The sequence below is a fragment of a genome, unplaced genomic scaffold (assembly GCF_019419815.1).
Source record: "Pyrus x bretschneideri cultivar Hongxiangsu unplaced genomic scaffold, Pyrus_bretschneideri_v1 Contig42, whole genome shotgun sequence".
Lineage (NCBI taxonomy): Eukaryota > Viridiplantae > Streptophyta > Magnoliopsida > Rosales > Rosaceae > Pyrus > Pyrus x bretschneideri.
In genome coordinates, this window is record NW_025999746.1 from 4,580,301 (window position 1) to 4,600,263 (window position 19,963).

A 19,963-nucleotide genomic window follows, 5' to 3' on the forward strand; every position below is an offset into this window, starting at 1 on the left:
CTTGGTAGTTAATGTTTTTGGCTTTAGTTTTTGAAACTTCAGTAATATTGAGTTACTGACACTCAAGTGTTACTACATTGATTTGTAGTTACACTTGTAAACGTTGGATGGAAATATGCAATTCCAAATCTTAAACCCCTAAAACACATAATTAATTTGTAACACACCCCTAAATACATAAATCATTCATAACACACCTAAGTAAGCTCTAATAACATGTTCTTAGAGTTATGTTTTTGTGAATCTTAGTGAGATTGAGCTATTAGCACTTAAGTATCATGAAGTTACAAAATTTCAAAATTTAAGCACAATATGAGCCTAAAATCAAATTATTTGTGTGGAATAGAGGATTTAGACACAACTCTATAAGCACAATTTCTACTTATTTAGGTTTTCTAACTTTCAATTGAAATCGACAAACGAGTTAAAACCAACTCAGTGAGTTTAGATTCGATTATTAGGTTATTTGACGCCCGTGACGGAAAAAAACAAACGACTTATTTGAATTCAATACGACCGGGTACGCATTAATTGCGTTTCTGACATTCAGGTAAAAACCGACAAACAACTTTGAGAAAAAATCTGAGGCAATTCAATATAGATATGATTATAGTACAATCACAATATGAGCACAAGCAATTTGAACCGTTCATTGATGTAGCTCCACTTGAACGTACGACTAAGATTAACCCAATAACACGCGAGCGGCGCTCGTTTGTAATATACTGCTCATACCGTAGTAGTAAATTCAGAGAATCACAAACCCTATTAAATTTTTTGCTTTTCCTTGTTAGCTTCACATGTAATGGACTGTTTAATTGGATTGGTTTATTTGCAGAGTAGATAATAAGTCTATGGTTTTCATGCAAAAAAGACATAATCTTTTGATGCTTAACTCTTAAAGAGATGAAAAGAAACGCCTATATAAGAGGACCTCCCCCTACCACTATCACCACAGAACAGAGCTACTCAGTAAGACTCATCTTCTGTTAACATAAACGAAACCGATGTGGTGAGGTAGATCGATGGCGGCTGCACAGCTGAAAACTGATCGTGAACAAGGAGTGTTTTCTCGGGTAGACGACGACATTTGCAGAACATTCTGGGGAGGCTACCGGGGGTTGCTTTCGCGGCAGCCGCCTGCGTCAACACAACTTGGAACAAGAACTGCAGTCACATGCTCTCTCGCCCCAAATTTGCTTCTGCCCTTTCTCTCAACCCCGACCTGCACGTATGTCTTTAAATACTTTGTTTTCCTAAATGCTCTGTTTTCCTTAAATACTCTATTTTCTTAAAATTCTATGTCTCCTTAAATGCTCTGTTTTTATTTTTGACTCTGGTGATTGTTTGTTTTTGAAGAATGCGATTGATGAAGTTCTTGCCGAGATTTTCTCTAAGCCGATTCGACCGGACTTCGTTGTCGCATATATTGGAACAAATTTCAGCTTGGAAGAAACTCACCAACTTGTAAACTTTCAGATTTTTTTAGTCTTTTTGTTATTAATTTTTCTTCGTAGTTCTTAATTTATTTAGTTTTCGGTTTTTAATTAATGGTTATGATGCAGATTACTGAGAAGATAGGCTCTGGAATTCCGATCATTACAAACAGAGCCATGGGACTAATTGGCACTGATGTCGAAACTCGTAATCTCCGCGAGGCATGTTCTTAAATTTTATGAAACTTTTTAAGTTCAGTGAAGAACATTTGGCACCAATTGAGACCATGTTGAATATTGCACTATATGTTTGTGTAGGTGAACTGCGCTCATGGTAACTCTGCAAGGAACCCGGAAATCAATGGAGGCCTCGTCGTTTCCGTTGGATTTGTGCCTGGCTTGAAAGTTGAAATATTCCCCCTACCGAGTCCAAGACATGTGAGCTTTGTTGTTTTTTCAGTTTGTTTTGTGAAGAGCAATTACATGACATGGAAGTGTTCGATACTCAGGCACCGCACTTGCTTATGATGGAGCATTTTGTGAGAGACATTCTGAGCTATTCGGGTCCTCTTCCGCCTTCATGCATGATGATGTTCGGGGTAAGTTGGTATTCCGTCTTCTGAGTTTTACAGGCTAAAAATTGACATCTTGGTTTCCTTTTATTTCTTCGAACTCGGTTTCTTCCTTTCCATTGCTAATTTTTGACATGGTTGATCTAGGATAAACATTTTGACATGAACCTGGTTGTCGCAGCGCTCGGTGAGTACTGTTTTCTTCTCTGATACCGCTATTGGATGTCGAAAACTTGTTCATGGATCTTATGGTGGATATCTTCCGTTATCTTGCAGATGCTATTATGCCTGACAAGACAGCCATCGTCGGTGATGCAAGTGCCTCCTTTATGTACACTCGGAGAAATGAAACCGGAAATTACAGTAGCGATTGTTCTACAGTGCCGGTGCAGCGCTCGTTTTTGTCAAGGATCAACACAAACCTGATTGTATGTCCCTTATGTCCCTATCAACACACATATACACTCAGACTCATACACACATATTGTCATATATTTTCTTAATTCGAAGTTCTGGTTTTAACAAATCGTCAATTTTATGCGCAGACATGGGGGAAATTGAGTTCCATGTCACATTGTCGCCGGGTTTGATGCCATTCGGTCCTCAAATCAAGACAATATCATCTTATGAGACGCCTACTCATAGTTCATGGATTTCCGCTGTAATGTCAGAATTCGAAGGTGTCTTCATTGATTCCCACACCATTCTAAGGGAGCTCCAAAGCCAGGTGAGTCGACATGAATACCTAGACTGTTACATTGTCAAACTGTCAATCTACCACAAAAAAAAAATGAAAAAACAGAAAAAAAGTCTAGACATCCACAGGGTTTGTACTCTCAATTCACAACTGTCAACGTATCATGCTAGACTGTTAAACTCAAGACAGATTAATTTCGTTCTGACAAAAATCCATGCTGATGCAGTTGGGCATTTCGGACATTTACACTGGGGTCACCAAACAAGACAATACCAAACGGAGCAGGACCACCAGTCTCCATGACAACCTTGAATTTTCATGAAGTTAGAGGGTAAGTCACACGAACTTATGTTTTTGCCCTTGAATTTTTGTAGACGTATATATGTATTTATATCTATGTTTATGTTTGAAATTTGTAACAGGGGATATGGGGACTACATTCTTGTTGATGGTGTGGGAATCCAACCCGACGACATCTTCTTCTTTTACCATTCAGATGCTGCAACTGCATTGAACACCGTTGATTACGCATCTGATAACCTTCAAACTTTGGTTCACAATGATCCGATATCCAGCGAGAGGTGTTCGGAGGGTTTATCTTCTCCAGCAACAAACGCGGCATATCGTTGTTCAATAGACGTAATGTTGAGTGTAAGCCGTTTGCTGACAACTTCCCAGGAGTTCCGGTAGCCGGAATGTTTGGAAATGGGGAGATCGCGTGTGGTGCTTTGCTTGGTGAAGAAGAAAACCAAGAACTCGGTCATCCTCGTTGCTGCGTCCATGCTTGTAGCTCTGTGTACTTGGCCATGACTTACGTTCCTCCGCAAGCTCCATATTCCTTGGAGTAGATGTTTTGGTCGGTTTTCTCCCATTGGAAAAAATAAAGTTTGGAGAGATTAGGGTTCTTGTGGTCTTGTTTTTGTTGGGGAGTTGGCAGAGTTGGTGTTCTGTCTTGTCATATGTTGTTGTAAGCGTTTGGATTATGTACTGGGTCTGAGGCAAGCACTTCATCATGGCTTCTATATATATAAATCAGAAGTGCTTGTAGTGCTTTTGTTGTTGGTAATTTAAGTGTTAGGAGTGTTATCTTATGTATCTTTGTTTGCAACTCTAATAACAAAGGGAGAAATATTACCCTTTTGTACATATGACTGGGTTTGCCCTAATTAATTTGTTGGTTTTGTGTTACATTTAAAGTCCAACAGATCTTGAGCTCAACTGGCATCGCATTGATGATAAATCATAAGTTTACACTAATTAACAATCAAACCTGGTTTATTGGATGTCAATTTTCTAAAAGACTCTCACATAACTTGTTACATCGATTATATGACCCAAAGAAGGGTTACTGCTAATTTGCTATTATAATATAAAAGGAAGATATTGTCGGTAAGGTTTTAGGTTTGACCTTCACAAAAAATTGTGTCAAACACAATTTTAGAGAGTGTATTTGATTGAGATTTTGAAATATTATTTTTGAAATATTTTCCAAAGACTTATAAAACTCATGATGTTTAATGGAGTTTCATAGATACATGTTAATTTTAGATGAATTCACTACAAACCGTAGGGAGAGAGACCTCATTTCCAAAATCTAAAAACACTATAAAGTCACTCCAAATCCATTAAAATTCATCATCTTTTAAAATAGTTTAAAACCAAATCTTATTTGAATACGCATGAGTTTTATGAAGTACTTTAAAATCCAGAATTAATACACTCCGTTCATATGGAGTTTAATAAACTCTTTTAAAATCTTGATGAATACCCATGCACTTCCATAGATTTAATGAAAATCTTGGTTGAATACATATGAATTTGTACACTCTTTAAAAATTCTTTAATCTCTTGAATATCCTCACCCTTCAAAAAAAAAAATCGTTAAAAAAGACATCTTGATAATCTATATTAATTGAGAAGACTGGCTCCTCAAGGATTGGGGATGAACTACTGGTGGGCACGGACTGAGCCAGGCCAAAAATGGAAGGGTCGAACCAGACTCGTTTGAAAATAGAATGGGCCGGGCCAGGCGATAATAATTAAAATTGAAACTCACCTTAACCCAGCCTTTTCAAATGGGCCAGTTCCTACAAGGCCAAACGTTTCTATAAAAAAAACATTCTTCAATTAGTATTTTGGCCTCTAAATACCAAACTTTTTTTTGGAAACTGTCGAACAACATCTCACATCCTCTCCACTCCTTCCTCATCCTCCTTGAATTCTCCACCGACTTTCATTTCTTCTTACCTCTCTCCCTCTCCCTCCCTCATCTTTGCCTCAAAAACCTTAACCCCAAACCCAATCTTATCCCCAAGCCCAACCCAAATCCTTTGCCCACCATTGACCTCGCCGTCATTGGCTTGATCAAACTCCTCTTTCACCACTCCCGCCCTCTACAACAAGAACATGAGCATCCCCGTTCAGTGGATCATTCCTCAGCAAAAATGCCTCTAGGGTTTGGTCTGTCGCCTTCCCCAGCTGCCAATCAGGATATGAAACTAGAAACCTAAATGCAAGAAAGAGACAAAAAAACACAAACCTGAAGAAGGCAAGGGTTCATTCTAGACGGGCTTTTGGGGAAGAAAACCAGAAGAAGAAACATAAGTTGAGAGCAGATAAGGCGTTAGATTCATAGAAAATTATCAACTGGTAAAGATTCAATCAAACGGTAGGAAATCAACGGTCTAAGCCAGGGGGTTGTTTCCAAAAATTCTTAGACTCGCAATGCCTCGTTCCACCCCACCCCACTGCACCTTGACCTATTTGGTGTATATAACATTTGGACCTACACCAAACGGCATGAACCCGTCCCAACCCGTGGATCCATGACCCATTTTCCCATCCTTAGGATGAGCTTCTTCTTCAAATACCTTGTGACCTATTTATAGAACTTTGTGTTTATGATCAGAATCATTTGTGTTATAAGTTGTAATGTAAAGACCATCTCTAAAATAAAATCAATTAAAATTAAGAATGTTTAGTGATTTATAATATGAACGACTCTATTTATAAGCGTAAAATTTTACGAATAGGCAACAAAGTATTTTGAGAAGAAACTTCACTTCAACCTCAAGGCCTTCCGTATTAGTTTGTGTGAGTGTGCTACTTATGTATAGTAATCAGGCAACCTGAATTTGATACTTATAATACTACTGCTACACTAGTGTAAGTTCAATATTTGTGAGAGTCATACTTTAGAACTTTCTAGTTTATAAGTATCATACTCATAAATTTAATATATTGAACTCACGAGTTTAATAAATTAGTGTCGAGCGGAAACTTTTCGAATATGATTCATGTATGAGCTCAATATATTGGTATCACACTCTCTTTTTTTGGTCAATGTGAACAAATAACGCCTTCCACACTAAACCAGAAAATTATGTGTGATACCAAGAGTATAGGAATCAAACTCCTATAGTAAATCTGAAAATTTGAGTGCCATGAGAATAATTCTTATTTGTGAGTTCAATATAATGATCTCATGAGTGTGATACATATACAATAAATAACAAAAATAAAGAAAATAAGTAGCCGATCATACAATAAAGAAAGGGGTGTGATATCCACATGCCCCTTCTTACTTTTCACACACCCTTTTAATTTTCGAATGTCGGATCAGATTAAATGAAGAAGATCAACAGATAAAAATTAACAAAGGATGTGTGAGAAGTAAAAATGAGTGTGTGGATAGCACAACCCTAAAGAAAAATTAAAAGTGGATGGGTCCATATTTAACATATAAAACTCATCATTATCAAACTCACACTGTGATAATAGTGTGATACATATTAAACTCATGGTGTCTGATTCTGAGATCAAATCTTTTGCATCCAAAATGGATGTAATCTCCCTGTAGATCCAATAATTGATTGACATGTATTTATAAATTAAATTTTTTTTTGTTATTTATTTAATATGTGTCAAATAATAATTGGAGTCAGGCTAGACTTTTTTTTTTTTTTTTTAACGATAGATTTTGTTAGATTAGTCACCAACAGAGTTTGAACCAACGTCGTCATGTAAGGGCCGGACCCATTTTAATCTCTCTAATTCTTACCTGTAATTCGATTTTTCCAACGAAAATGGATCCTTTTTGAATCCCTTCCATCTGATCTATCTCACTAAACAATCCAGACCCAAATTTAGTGTAACAGTTATTATAATTTTTAAAATAAACTTTTGTTTTTAACATCAAATTTCAAAGATTGTTTGTCGGGGAAGATTAGGCGGAAAGGATACGGAGAAGTGTAGAAAAAGGTATGTAGGCTAAAAATTATATTTGTTATTGATACATGAATGTGGAAAAATGGAAGAGAATGCAAATGGAAGAGAATGCTTATGGAAGAGAATGCAAATGGAAGAGAATGCTTATTTTTTCATTATCTTTCTCTACAAGATTACAAGGATATATATACATGATACAAATGTGTAGGTAGGACAAGGTAGCCGTCCTAGTGTGTAGGTAGGACAAGGTAGGATGGCTGTAGAGGACAAGGTAGCCGTCCTAGTGTGTAGGTAGGACAAGGTAGGACAGCTGTAGGACGGCTTGACGGCTGTAGGATGGCTAGTGTGTAGGTACGACAAGGTAGGACGGCTGTAGGACGGCTTGACGGCTGTAGGACGGCTTGACGGCTGTAGGACGGCTTATTCTTCCAATAATAATATTATATATAATTACACAAGGACTCCAACCATATTCCTTATTTGTCTAACACTCCCTCTCAAGTTGGAGAGTGGATGTCAAGAACTCCCAACTTGCGTAACATACCCGAAAACTTTTCTTTCCCAAGGGGTTTGGTAAACAAGTCTGCCAACTGTTGTGCCGTACCCACATGCTTGGTCTGTATTGTGTCATATACAATCTTATCTCGTATAAAGTGACAATCCATCTCAATGTGACGAGTTCGTTCATGAAAAATAGGATTGGCAGCTATATGTAACGCTGCTTGATTATCACAAAATAAAATGGAAGGACCATCCAAAGGAATGTTCAAATCCTTCAACAAAAAACGAAGCCAAACTATCTCGCAACAAGCACCTGCCATGGCCCTATATTTCGCCTCTGCTGAAGAGAGCGAAACGGTTTTCTGTCGTTTCGTCCGCCAAGAAATTAAAGAACCGCCCAAGAATACACAATACCCAGTAGTCGAACGGCGAGTGATAGGGCAACCTGCCCAATCAGAATCACAAAACGCAGTTAACTTGGTCTGGTTGTCAGAACGAAATAATAAACCTTGACCTGGAGTAGCCTTCAAATAACGAACAATACGAAGCGCAGCATCCATATGAGATATCCTTGGCTCGTGCATAAAACGGCTTAGAACATGCACAAAATAAGTGATATCCGGCCGAGTGATAGTGAGATATATTAACCGACCTACTAATCGTCGATACTTTTCAGGATCCTTGAGAAGTTCTCCTTTATCAGATAATTTTGTGTCATCCATAGGAAAAGCAATGGATCGTGCTCCCAAAAAACCATAGTCCTTGAGAATCTCTAATGCATACTTGCGTTGAGAAATATAAATCCCTTGTTTGGAACGAGAAACCTCAATACCCAAAAAATATTTTAAATCACCAAGGTCTTTTATCCGAAAATGATCACGGAGAAAAGACTTCAAAGAATTAATGGCACTAGCATCATTGCCTGTAATCACAATATCATCCATATAAATGAGCAAAGCTGTGAAAGAAATACCAGACTTTTTAGTGAACAATGAATAATCAGCTTTGGATTGTTGAAAACCGGCAGAAATGATGGCACTAGTGAATTTGGCAAACCATTGGCGAGAAGCCTGCTTAAGACCATAAAGTGACTTGTGAAGGCAACACACAAGATTCTCCCCCTGTCGCCGAAGACCAGGAGGAGGAGACATATAGATTTTTTCATGTAAGTCACCATGTAAGAAAGTATTATTAACATCAAGCTGATGAAGAGACCAAGACTGACTAGCAGCAAGAGTAAGAAGACAACGCACCGTAATCATCTTAGCAGTAGGAGAAAAAGTGTCATGATAATCAATACCTTCCGCCTGAGTGAAGCCTTTAGCAACCAAACGAGCTTTGTAGCGGTCAATAGAGCCGTCAGAATTGTGCTTGAGTTTGTACACCCACTTACAACCAATGGGAATTTTGCCAGGGGGCAAGGAAGTTAAAGTCCAAGTACCATTAGCATGTAAAGCTTGAAGCTCCTCAGTTATAGCACGTTGCCAATTGGGGTCAGTGGCAGCCTCGGCAAAGGAAGAAGGCTCCACAGTCCGACTGACAGAGTTAATGTAAGAAAAATGCCTGGGAGAGTAACGGTGATAAGAGAGAAAATTACAAAGTGGATATCGCGTACCTTGTGTAGAACCGGGTTGCGAAGTCGAAGATGGGTGGGATGGCAGAATCACCTGCGAGCAAACGTAGTCTTTTAAATAGGATGGAGGTTTATAGGCACGGGAAGAGGTGCGGGGAATGGGAGGATTGCTAGGTAGTGAGGGGGTAGGGATGTCCGTGGGTAAAAGGGTGAAATGTAAGGAAGTAGCGGGGGGGGGGGGGGGGGGGGGGAAGGAGGGGATGCCGATGCCGAGAGGGCAAGGGCATGGGGAAGAACGGGTAATGGGGCAGCAAGGGATTCTGTGGGAGGCGTGGAAGGAGAGGAAGGTGGAGGAGGGTGAGGCGTCGGGGCAGGAAGGGGTGGGTTATATGTAAAGTCCAGAGGGGGTGGGATGGGTAGGGTAGGCGAAGATGATGAGATAAGAGGGTGAGAAACGGCATAAGGGAAAGTACTTTCGTGAAAGATGACGTCTCGACTAGTGAAAATGCGGTGATTGTCGAGATTGTAAAGGGTATAGGCCTTTTGTCCATGAGGATAACCGAGAAAAATGCAACGATGAGCCCGAGGGGAAAATTTGGTGGTGGGAGTGACAGAGGTGGCATATGTCAAACAACCAAAGACGCGGAAGTGGTCATAAGATGGGGTTTTCGAAAAGAGAACCTCAAATGGGGATTTATGATGGAGAAGACAGGTAGGGAGACGATTGATGAGATAAGTAGCGGTAAGAACACATTCCCCCCAAAACTTGATAGGAAGATGGGATTGAAAACGAAGGGCGCGAGCGGTTTCAAGAAGATGACGATATTTTCTTTCAACAACGCCATTTTGTTGGGGGTATAAACACAAGAAGTTTGTAAAAGCACCCCATGATCAGAGAAAAAACTACGAAGAGATAAAAATTCACCACCATTGTCAGTACGAATGCATTGGATGGTAGTGCGGAATTGGGTAGTGACATAAGCAAAAAAATCCTTAATTAATTGTTGAGTGTCGGATTTATGTTTCATGAGGAAGACCCACGTAAAGCGAGAAAAATCATCCACAATGGTTAAGAAATAATTAGCACCAGAAAGAGAAGATTGACGATTCGGACCCCAAATATCACAATGAATTAAAGTAAAAGGGAAAGTTGATGAAATTGAACTCAAAAGAAAAGGTTGACGAGTTTGTTTTGCCAACGGACAAATATCACAAATATGACTAGAATCAAAAGTGCAATTAAGAGAGCTAGATGCTAAAGCTTGCAAACGAGTGGAGGAGGGGTGACCAAGACGCCTATGCCAGAGGGAGGAGGGGATGGTAATGATGTTGCAGAGAGGTTGATGGGTGGGGAGAGAAGAGGTAAGGGCCACAAGGTAATACAGATCGCCACGTCGCTTACCCACACCAATCATCGCCTTCGAAACCAAGTCCTGCAAAACACACCAAGAAGGAAAGAAGGTTATGGAACATGATAATCCATCTGTAAGTTTACCAACCGATAAAAGGTCAACTCGGAAATTAGGGACACATAAAACATCCTTCAAAGTAACTGAGGAATTTAAAGGAAGAGTGCTGGTAAAAGTAATGGGAGCGGAAGCACCACTAGGCAAAGAAACAGGCGGCAAATGTGAAGGAGAACGATTAACCAAACATAAAGCGGAAGAAGTAATATGATCCGTAGCACCACTGTCAAGAATCCATTGACCATGACGAGAGGTGGCAGGTAACAAACCTTGGGCAAAATCAGTAGTGAGCACGGCATTGGCCTGAGGAGTGGTGGTGGTGTCACGTAGAGCAGCTAGAACACGGGAGTGCTGCTCGGCAGAGAGGTCAGGCATGGCAAGCTGCAAGTCATGCAAAGTGGTCTGGGTCCCGTGCACTTGGTGGGTCGCTGGAGTAGAAGAGGAGGAGGGGGCCTGGGTGCCTTGCACGTGATGGGCCTGGGTGAAATTATGGGGCCGGGAAGCAGAAAACCGTGGCTGCTGAGGAGGACTGGAAGGTGCATGGCTGCGGGAAGAACTGGAGGCAGTGGCACGGCGCGGTGGTCGCCACGGTTGGCCATGGAGGGGATGGCCAACGGGATAGCCATGAAGTTTATGGCAGGTGTCTCGGGTATGATAATCAAAATTGCAGTAGGTGCAGTGGAGGGGAGGATGAGCAGAGGAGGGACGGGACGGGCCACGAACAGCCATGGGAACGGCAGAGAAAGCTGCCGAAAAAGAAAAAAAAAATTAGGGCTAGGGTTATAAACCTGCTCTGTATACCATGTAGAAAAATGTATGTAGGCTAAAAATTATATTTGTTATTGATACATGAATGTGGAAAAATGGAAGAGAATGCAAATGGAAGAGAATGCTTATGGAAGAGAATGCTTATTTTTTCATTATCTTTCTCTACAAGATTATAAGGATATATATACATGATACAAATGTGTAGGTAGGACAAGGTAGCCTTCCTAGTGTGTAGGTAGGACAAGGTAGGACGGCTGTAGAGGACAAGGTAGCCGTCCTAGTGTGTAGGTAGGACAAGGTAGGACGGCTGTAGGTAGGACAAGGTAGGACGGCTTGACGGCTGTAGGATAGCTAGTGTGTAGGTACGACAAGGTAGGACGGCTTATTCTTCCAATAATAATATTATATATAATTAGACAAGGACTCCAACCATCCATATTCCTTATTTGTCTTACAAGAAGATCCTTTCCTTTTCCAACAATACCCAAGCTTCAAACTTCTACAATCCAAAGTCGGCAGCATCTTTACGAAACAACCAGCGCTCCGATGGACGTGGCATCGTCGTCGTCGTCGGCGATAAAAATCGACACAAAACGGCCCCATACGACGGCGACAGGGTTGTTTTCGCCGATAAGCGACGACCTTCTCCACAACATCCTTTCGCGCCTACCCGCCCTATCCTTCGCATCGGCGGCGTGTGTTAGCAAATCCTGGAACCAAATCTGCAGTCGCATCCTCAATCGACCGAAACTCGCCTCCGCCCTCTCTCTCCACCCCTCGCCTAAGGTTGGTTTAGCGTCTAGACCCCTTGTTTGGTTTCCGAGAAAATCACAAGCTCAAATTTTCACTCACACTTTCTCAAATTTTGTGTTGGAATTGACAGGTTGCTGTGAATGAGGTTATCGAGAAGGTTCTGGCCGAACCGATACGGCCTCATTTCGTTGTAGCTAATATTGGAAGTGGGTTTCGATTGTATGACATTTCCAAGCTTGTATGTGTTGTTGCTCTTATAAGCCCTTTAATTATAATTAGTATCGAATTTAGATGATTTTTAATTAAGAGAAGCAAATTATGGAATTTTCTGTTGTTATTTGTTTGAAATTGCAGATATCGAAAAAATTGGGGTCCAGTGTTCCATTCATCATTTCTACTTCAAGTGGAATTGTTGGAAGAGATGCTCTGACCGATGAAATCAAAGAGGTTTGTGGTTGTGTTTTTCGGGTGTGCCTGCGTTACAATGTAGAAAGTTTAATTCTTTACTAATTGTGGGTAACATTTGGTTGTTTAGGTTATGTGGGGAGAAGTTTGTGGTGATGGAAGTGACGAAGATTGCTCTATACCAGCAAAGGATGTGAACTGTGGCATCCTTTTGACTGTTGGCTTTGTGCCGGGATTGAAAGTTGATGTCATCCCGCTGTTACGAACAACAAAGGTGCCAAATTTACCATAAAACTACTACGCTGATTTCTTAAGAATTCCACAGTGATGGATTTCGAAATGGGGAACTTAGGACATACAGTTTTTGGTTGTTTATTGTCATTTTTGGGAATTTGTAGAGTCATTCAAGCTTTTCTACTGTTTGAATAATGGATTTTCGTGATGTGTAAAATTTTTATAATGACATCAGGAACCTCAAGAGGTCTTGCTTGATAAATTCATCACGGATATTATGGATTACACAGCGTCTGTTTCAGATTGCACATCCCCAGTTGGAATTATGATGTTTGGAGTGAGTGGCTGTCCTCACACTTGATTGCCTCTTTCTCTCTTTATTTGAATCAGATGTAGCTTTCCTTTGCTGCATTGCTAACTCGGGACATGATTGATGGTGCAGGATGGGCTTCTTGACATGAAACCGATTGTTGATGCATTGGGTGAGTACTGAGAATATAATCAAAAGAAAATATTTTGTTTGATAGCTAAGAAAAATGAGGGATGATATCTTTATCACTTGAAACATTAGTGAGATAAGCTGCTGCTTCCAGATTTTGTGTTGTGATTAACTTTTCTGTTGCATGCTCATGCTGGGTCAAATTTTGTTGATTGTATCTCAATGTCTCAATTTGTTGCAGATTATGCTATGCCTGCAGAAACTGTCATTGTGGGTGATGAAAGAGGTCGTTTTCTATATAGAAGTGAGAACGAGTCTAGAAATGTCTGCGGGAGTGCAAAATACTTTACAGACGCTGTTGCTCTTATATTTGCCCAGGATAAAGGCAAGCCACATGGTAAATGTTTGGTTTGTTTATTCATTTATAAAGTACTGTTTTGACCATATTGTTTACAACGTAGTTTTATGCTAAGTTAACTAACATGCATGCCTTCAGAAGTGTCACGTACAAAGTAAAGAAATAAAAGACGCATCATTTCTTGATAGATTGCTACTGTAGCCTTGCAAAATCAGAGCTTCTTTGGATTGTACGTATACTTTGCAAAGCCCCGTAAAAGATTGGAAACACATCCAGATGTATTCATTTGTGAAGTAATATTTTTTGTGTTTAATTTTTTTTTTTTGTTTTTTTGTAAACATATTTAATGCTTTCATGATTTTATAAAATTTCTTGCGCTTTCAAATTTTCAGTTACAGTATATCTCCAAATTTTGGAACCGTGTCCTATCAAAACTGCATAATTTTAAGTGTCTCATATTTGAGAGATGCATGCTAATCTCTACTGTTCACGAGTGAAGGTTTTCAGTCACTCTTTTATGCATGTTATTTTTTTCCTTTTCAAATTGCTCTTATTTTATTAGTGCACTTTCCAGATCTTGTACGCCTCATTATAGGCTTGTACGGTTCTGTAGATATTTGCCTCTTAATTTTCCGTTAACTTGTTTGCTTCTGTCGTCCTGCTTTCGTGTGGAAACCTGGGCCCACTCATTTTCACTTACTCTTAACAATGCGTATATCTATGGTAGCTTTCTTGTTCTGTAAAGTTATAATGTCAAACTATCCAATGTGTTTTGTTAATCACTTATTTGGTTTGGTATAAATGAGAAGGTATTGGAGACATTCAATTCCAAATTGCATTGTCAAACGGAGTGTCCACAGTTGGTCCCAGGCACAAGGCTGTTTCTGTCAAAGTGAATGAGTGCGAGCATTCTACTTGGCTTACTGCTAGAAGAGAAGGACACCCAGAAATTCTTGATGGTCAACAAATTCTTGATGATATCAATGATGGGGTAAAACTCACAGTTAAACTCCAAGTGGTGCATGCAGAAAGTGCCAGTTGACTTGAAATGTTTTACGTTCGACTAATGAATCAAAAATATTACAAGTGAATTTCTAAATCTAAGAGTTTTAGAACTGTTGATATATCATGCATTCTTACAAGTACTTGTATATGTTTTTGAAATGAATATGTGACAGTTAGGAAATCATGCTGATTCTTCTGATCTGTACATCGGGGTTACAAAACGTAGAAAAATCTCTCTCAGGTCAGAGAAGCCAAGGTGGATTACATCCTTGGAATACCATGGAGTTGTAGGGTAATACTCATGACTGCTTTGTATATTGGCTAGTAAATTGTCTTATTGTTGCTGCATATGTTCTTGTAACGAAGAAATATGAAATTCCTTAAAACAAGAACATCCTTCACTGTGTCCTATGCTTCGATTTATGGTTCATCTGCTCATCCCTGTCAAACTCCTTGCTCCATCTACCACTTCACTGTAGTTACTGTTGTTTTCCACATTAAAATTATGAATGGTACAGGATCATTGCCGGAAAATCAATTTAAAGAATGTAAAGTAAAAGATCTTAATTCAGACGGTACTACAATCTTAATCTTCATATATTATGTTTATATCTTATCATCTGCATCTGCATCTGCCTTCTGTGTTATTGTGTGGTCTGGTCACTGGCAATAAAGTCCTGGCTGCAGTAAAGTGATTAATTTTTAGGAAACTAGGATCCTCTTTTGATTTCTTTTGATTTAAATATGCTTGATAATTTGATAAATCTTTATGATTTGAGTTTTAACACGAGGCTTTTTCTGCAGAGGAGATGATCAGTACCTTTATGTCAGTGGCGTAGGCATAAAAACTGGTGATTACTTCAACTTCTATCGTTCAGATCCTCAAACTGCATTAGCTTCATGTAGCAACATCTCTGCAAGCCTGAAAAAATTGAAGTTAGATGAAAATCCAAAACATCGCCGTCACATGAGTGAAGTATTTGGGGGTTTTATGTTCGCTTGTTGTGGCCGTGGTGAGCCATTCTTTGGACGGACCAATGTTGATGGCTCTCCTTTTGTGGAGAACTTCCCCAGGGTTCCGTTGGCAGGAATATTTTGCGGGGGAGAAATTGCACGTGGCTCTTCAAGGTTGACCGGGGAAGCTCAGAAGGATAGTGATGCTCGTTGCACTCTTCATGTCTACAGCACCATTTATCTTGTGCTGTCATATACTCCAGCACCAGCACCAGCACCATTGGAGCATTAGATGTTGCCTGCTGCTCTTCCCTTGAATCTCTTTGTTTTATTACCTTCTAGCAGCACAGAACTGTTTATACGCTTAGGTTACACGAATCGATGAACGGCCTGTATGGCCGTAATTTAATTTGCAGTTAGGTGTTTTCCTTTCTGCATAGAACGCGTTCATGCGATATGAAAACGGATTAATATACAGTTGATCCAGTCTTTATATTACGTGCAAGATTAATTTTCAAGAAAATATAGAAAAGCATGAATGGGATTGTATACGTATATGTTGTGTGTATGTACGCATGTATACGAACTAATTAGAAACAAGGGAATCTGCAAAAACAGAACTGGTTATAAACTTTTAATCAAAATATTTCTCAACAGATACTAAATATACAGAAAACCTTATGCTGAACATACAATAGAAGGCCGTCAACTTGTGCATGTACACCGCTTCTAATTTCATTTTCGCTTAGAAGTTTGAAACTAGTTTTATTTGTGTATGTTTACTTAAAACGAAACACCATGAAGTGAAAAGTCAACTGTGATATTGGCACGGCTCAATCAAATTAAAAGACCCAAATTTTGAGAGATTTTATTTGATTGAACCGTACCAACATCCCACATTTTTTCGGCAAACACAAGAACACAGAACCACAAAGGTATGAATCATCACGTCCACCTCCATGGATCATATCACTCTCTCAAATACCTCCTTTATGTGGTTTCCGCCGTGACACATATCGATCGCCTTGGTCTCCGCCATGACACATATCGACGGCGAGGCAAGTCGACGACGCAGAGGGAAAAAGGAGAGGTGATGGATGTGGAGAAGCCATTGAAGTTGCAAATGGGATAAGAGAAAGAGTGGAATTTATAGAGATGGGTTGCAAACAAACAGAAGTATAAAACGGTTGAGACGTCAAAATCTTTGTTCATTTGGAAGATGGAATATATTAAATAAAAATTAGCAATTTGGTATTCCACAATGCTTAGTGGTTTATGACATTAAATGGTCACATTAATGCACAACAAATGATGCCTTGCCTTAGTCGCAATTTCCTCCTCATTTCTAATAATAATGTTTCCATTTCTTTTAGCAAGTGGTACATAGTCTTGGCGGAAATAGTCTTTCTTTTTAATGTATTATATTCCGAGTTTAAAACCTCTCACATTACTTTAGTTTAGTATAACTTAAGAGTTTAGTGTTTAATGAAGCTCGCCATTTTATGCGCCTCATTCCTCATAGGAAGCTCAACCGCATGCGGAGGGAAGCAAATAGTGTCGCTCACAAATTAGCAAGGATTGGGCTACGGTTGGATGATGGAAGAACTTGTTTGAAGAAATGTAATAAGTGATCTTCTTTTCGAGAATAGAACTAATTTATAAATCTGTTGTGGGATGCTCTTTTTTTCTTCGATCGGGTTGAAATTTTCAACAAGGTTTTTATCGAAGCCTATGTAATCGCACTCTATCCTCCATTCTTTTATGGATTTTGAACTTTAATGAATGAATATCGTACTTGATCTCAAAAGGATTTTTATCACAAATGGTCATGAGATTGATCAAACTCATCATTTTGGTCCCTCATTTTTAAAATCAATCAATGTCGTCCTTGACATTCACTACATTGATGATCCTTCCGTTAAGATTACGTCAACTATTCTGTTAGTTTGTATTTTGGACCCACAAATCCAATGAAATGGTGACATGTGGATTACACAAAATAAGGGTTTTTATCACAAATGGTTCCTGACATTGATCCAACTCCTCATTTTGGTCCCTAAGTTTCAAAAATTGATTAATTTGGTCCTTAACTTTCACTACCACACATCAATTTTAGTCATTCAGTTAAAATTTCATCGATATTTTTCGTTTGTGAGTTAATGTGGTCTCACTAATCCAATCATATGACTCAATGTGGATAAACTATAACAAACTATTTTTTTAAGAGTGAACCAACAAACAAGTATTCCATGCTGACATTTTTCTCGTGTCCCACAACCTCAATTAGAAAAAAAAATCACTCTAAATTGGATAAAATCGAATCCAAATTCAATTCAAACTTGATAGTATTATAACCAATTAGAGAGAATAAGGAGTAGTTTAGGAGGCCAAGTAGTTTAATGGTGTCATGGTGTCTTCCTTTTCTTTTTGAGCATATCCTGATGAAGACGATGATGACTTTTTCTTTTAATTTTGGTTTTTAGTTTCTTATTTTACTTGTAGTTTTAAATCTTAAAAAAAAAAAATATGGCGCCATATGATTGGATTAATGAGACATAAAATATTGACGAAATTTTAACAGGAGGATTAAATTGATGTGTGATATTGAAAGTCTTTTGAAACTTGAGAATCAAAATGAGGAGTTGGATCAATGTCAGAGACTATTTGCAGTAAAAACCTTTATTTTGTGTAATCCATGTGTCACCATTTCATTGGATTTGTGGGTCTCACATACAAACTAACAAAATAGTTGACGGAATTTTAACGGAATGACTAAATTGATGTACGGTAATAAATGTCAGGGACGACATTGATTGATTTTAAAAGTAAAAGACCAAGATGATGAGTTTGATCAATTTCAAGAACTATTTATCTTAAAAACCCGATTTCAAAATATAGCACTTAGACTAGCTGTGAATATTCAATGTAATCATTGCCATCCGATTTAGGTATGCTCAAGTGAAGTGTTGAAATTGAAGGTCTCCTTTTCTGGTTGGTGGTTGGAAAAGTTGTTATATTCGCATAATTACGGCTTTAAAAATGTAACCAAGAGGGGATTAGAATCAAACTGAAAGTTGATAGGGCAAATCAGAAGAAAATTGTTAGTTGAGACAACAGCTATAAGATTTTATTTTTTAAACGATTAATATTTTACTTTAAAACTAATTTGAAATTGTAGTAAAAAATTTAAACCCGACTTCACTAAAAAATTATATACGTTGTCGTCAACGTAACTACGCCCACGCCTGCCAAACCATAAGATTTTATTTTCCGAAGCCGTCTCAGTATCTTTCACTAGAGACAGAAACCCATGAAGGCTGAAGCCACGCACTCAATGACTTAAACCTAATTTCTTGTCCCATTTCTCCATGATTTAGTGCATGTCTTTCAAGGGAAAATGAATATATCTAATTTATATCAAACCTTATTGAAAACGAAACTAGATTTGACCCAACAACTAATTATAATCAAAATCGTGACCTAGTCAAGTAACATTACTTTGGCATTGCTTTTCAAGGATATGAACTTTCATTTTTGTCAACAGAATCGAACTCTTGACCTAGCTAAATAATGTTTTTTCTTTTAAAATACGAAACCTTGCATTGTATATTCCCGCATGAATCAAATCTTGCAAAGCATATACAATGCATATATAACAGGAATTATTATTCTATATTTAAGGAGATAAATAAATCGGTCGCATTGAATAGGATTTTTTTTTTTTTTTTTTGAAGTTCAATGAAAGAAAAATAGAAGAAATATCTCTTAGATCGCGCGCGAGATTCCCTCACCATACAACCAGAACATTTCTAAAAGACATGTTATCCCAAATAATTAGCAATGTTGCAACCGGGGACATGTCAAACCTTATTTCTTAGAAATATATCGATTGGGATTTGTTTGGTGCCCTTTTCCATCAATCAATGTTCAAACCAAAAACATAAAAACAAGTTATAGCCTGCATCTGACCAATAGGAAAAATAATGGAAATTAATATACAGTCGGCAGCCGACAAACGAACAAAACATCAAAGTTAGCCATCTTTCAATTTTTACAATTCTCATTTGTGCCTGCTAAATATTTGTTGTAATGCCTGCTAGGTAATCTCAACAGGTTGAATCGATATCACTTTACAAATTCTATCTTTTATCGCTCATTAGATCGTATCAGCATAAGTCAATCTCTGTTGACATGTGCATAATATGATTTGACTGACAACGAGTCTACCAAGTATTCGACGAAATATCTTGGTGAATAAACTGAAAAGAAATACTAAGCGCCTCGCACCTTGTTTCTATCTAAAAAACTTGTATATAAAAACCCCCAATGTTCAAATTCTAGATCTGATATGGATATCATAACTCTAGAAGAACAGCAATGGTGAATCTTTTATATATGACATCAAGTCAGCTGAGCTTAAACAAATGGGGATGCAAGTGATCGGAGTTTCCTGTTACGTGCCGGCCGGAAACTACGATTAGAACATCCGATTGTCGATTGATATTTCAAAACAGGACGATCGAAATACAAGGTGGACACCCCAAAAAGATAGCTCTGTCCTCGAAGCTGCTTATT

The 19,963-nt window shown here is 38.6% G+C and overlaps 1 protein-coding gene across 1 annotated transcript; it reads left to right on the plus strand.

The window, feature by feature from the left end:
• Positions 1-6,846: 6,846 nt before the first annotated feature.
• On the plus strand, positions 6,847-15,881 carry LOC103949992 (F-box/LRR-repeat protein At5g63520). Its single transcript, XM_048566721.1, has 11 exons — positions 6,847-6,953; positions 11,701-12,026; positions 12,124-12,231; positions 12,348-12,440; positions 12,529-12,672; positions 12,868-12,969; positions 13,075-13,114; positions 13,313-13,468; positions 14,239-14,420; positions 14,608-14,726; positions 15,239-15,881. The coding sequence occupies exons 2-11, from the start codon at positions 11,787-11,789 to the stop codon at positions 15,678-15,680; spliced, it is 1,626 nt and encodes a 541-aa protein (XP_048422678.1). The 5' UTR covers positions 6,847-6,953; positions 11,701-11,786; the 3' UTR covers positions 15,681-15,881.
• Positions 15,882-19,963: the final 4,082 nt, after the last annotated feature.

What these genes read in the sequence shown, in the direction of transcription:
- LOC103949992 (XM_048566721.1), top strand. Translation starts at nt 11,787, where the DNA reads ATGGACGTGGCATCGTCGTCGTCGTCGGCGATAAAAATCGACACAAAA. An exon ending in TGACCGATGAAATCAAAGAG is followed by an intron (nt 12,441 to 12,528) that starts GTTTGTGGTTGT and finishes TTGGTTGTTTAG; the next exon opens with GTTATGTGGGGAGAAGTTTG. An exon ending in GAATACCATGGAGTTGTAGG is followed by an intron (nt 14,727 to 15,238) that starts GTAATACTCATG and finishes CTTTTTCTGCAG; the next exon opens with AGGAGATGATCAGTACCTTT.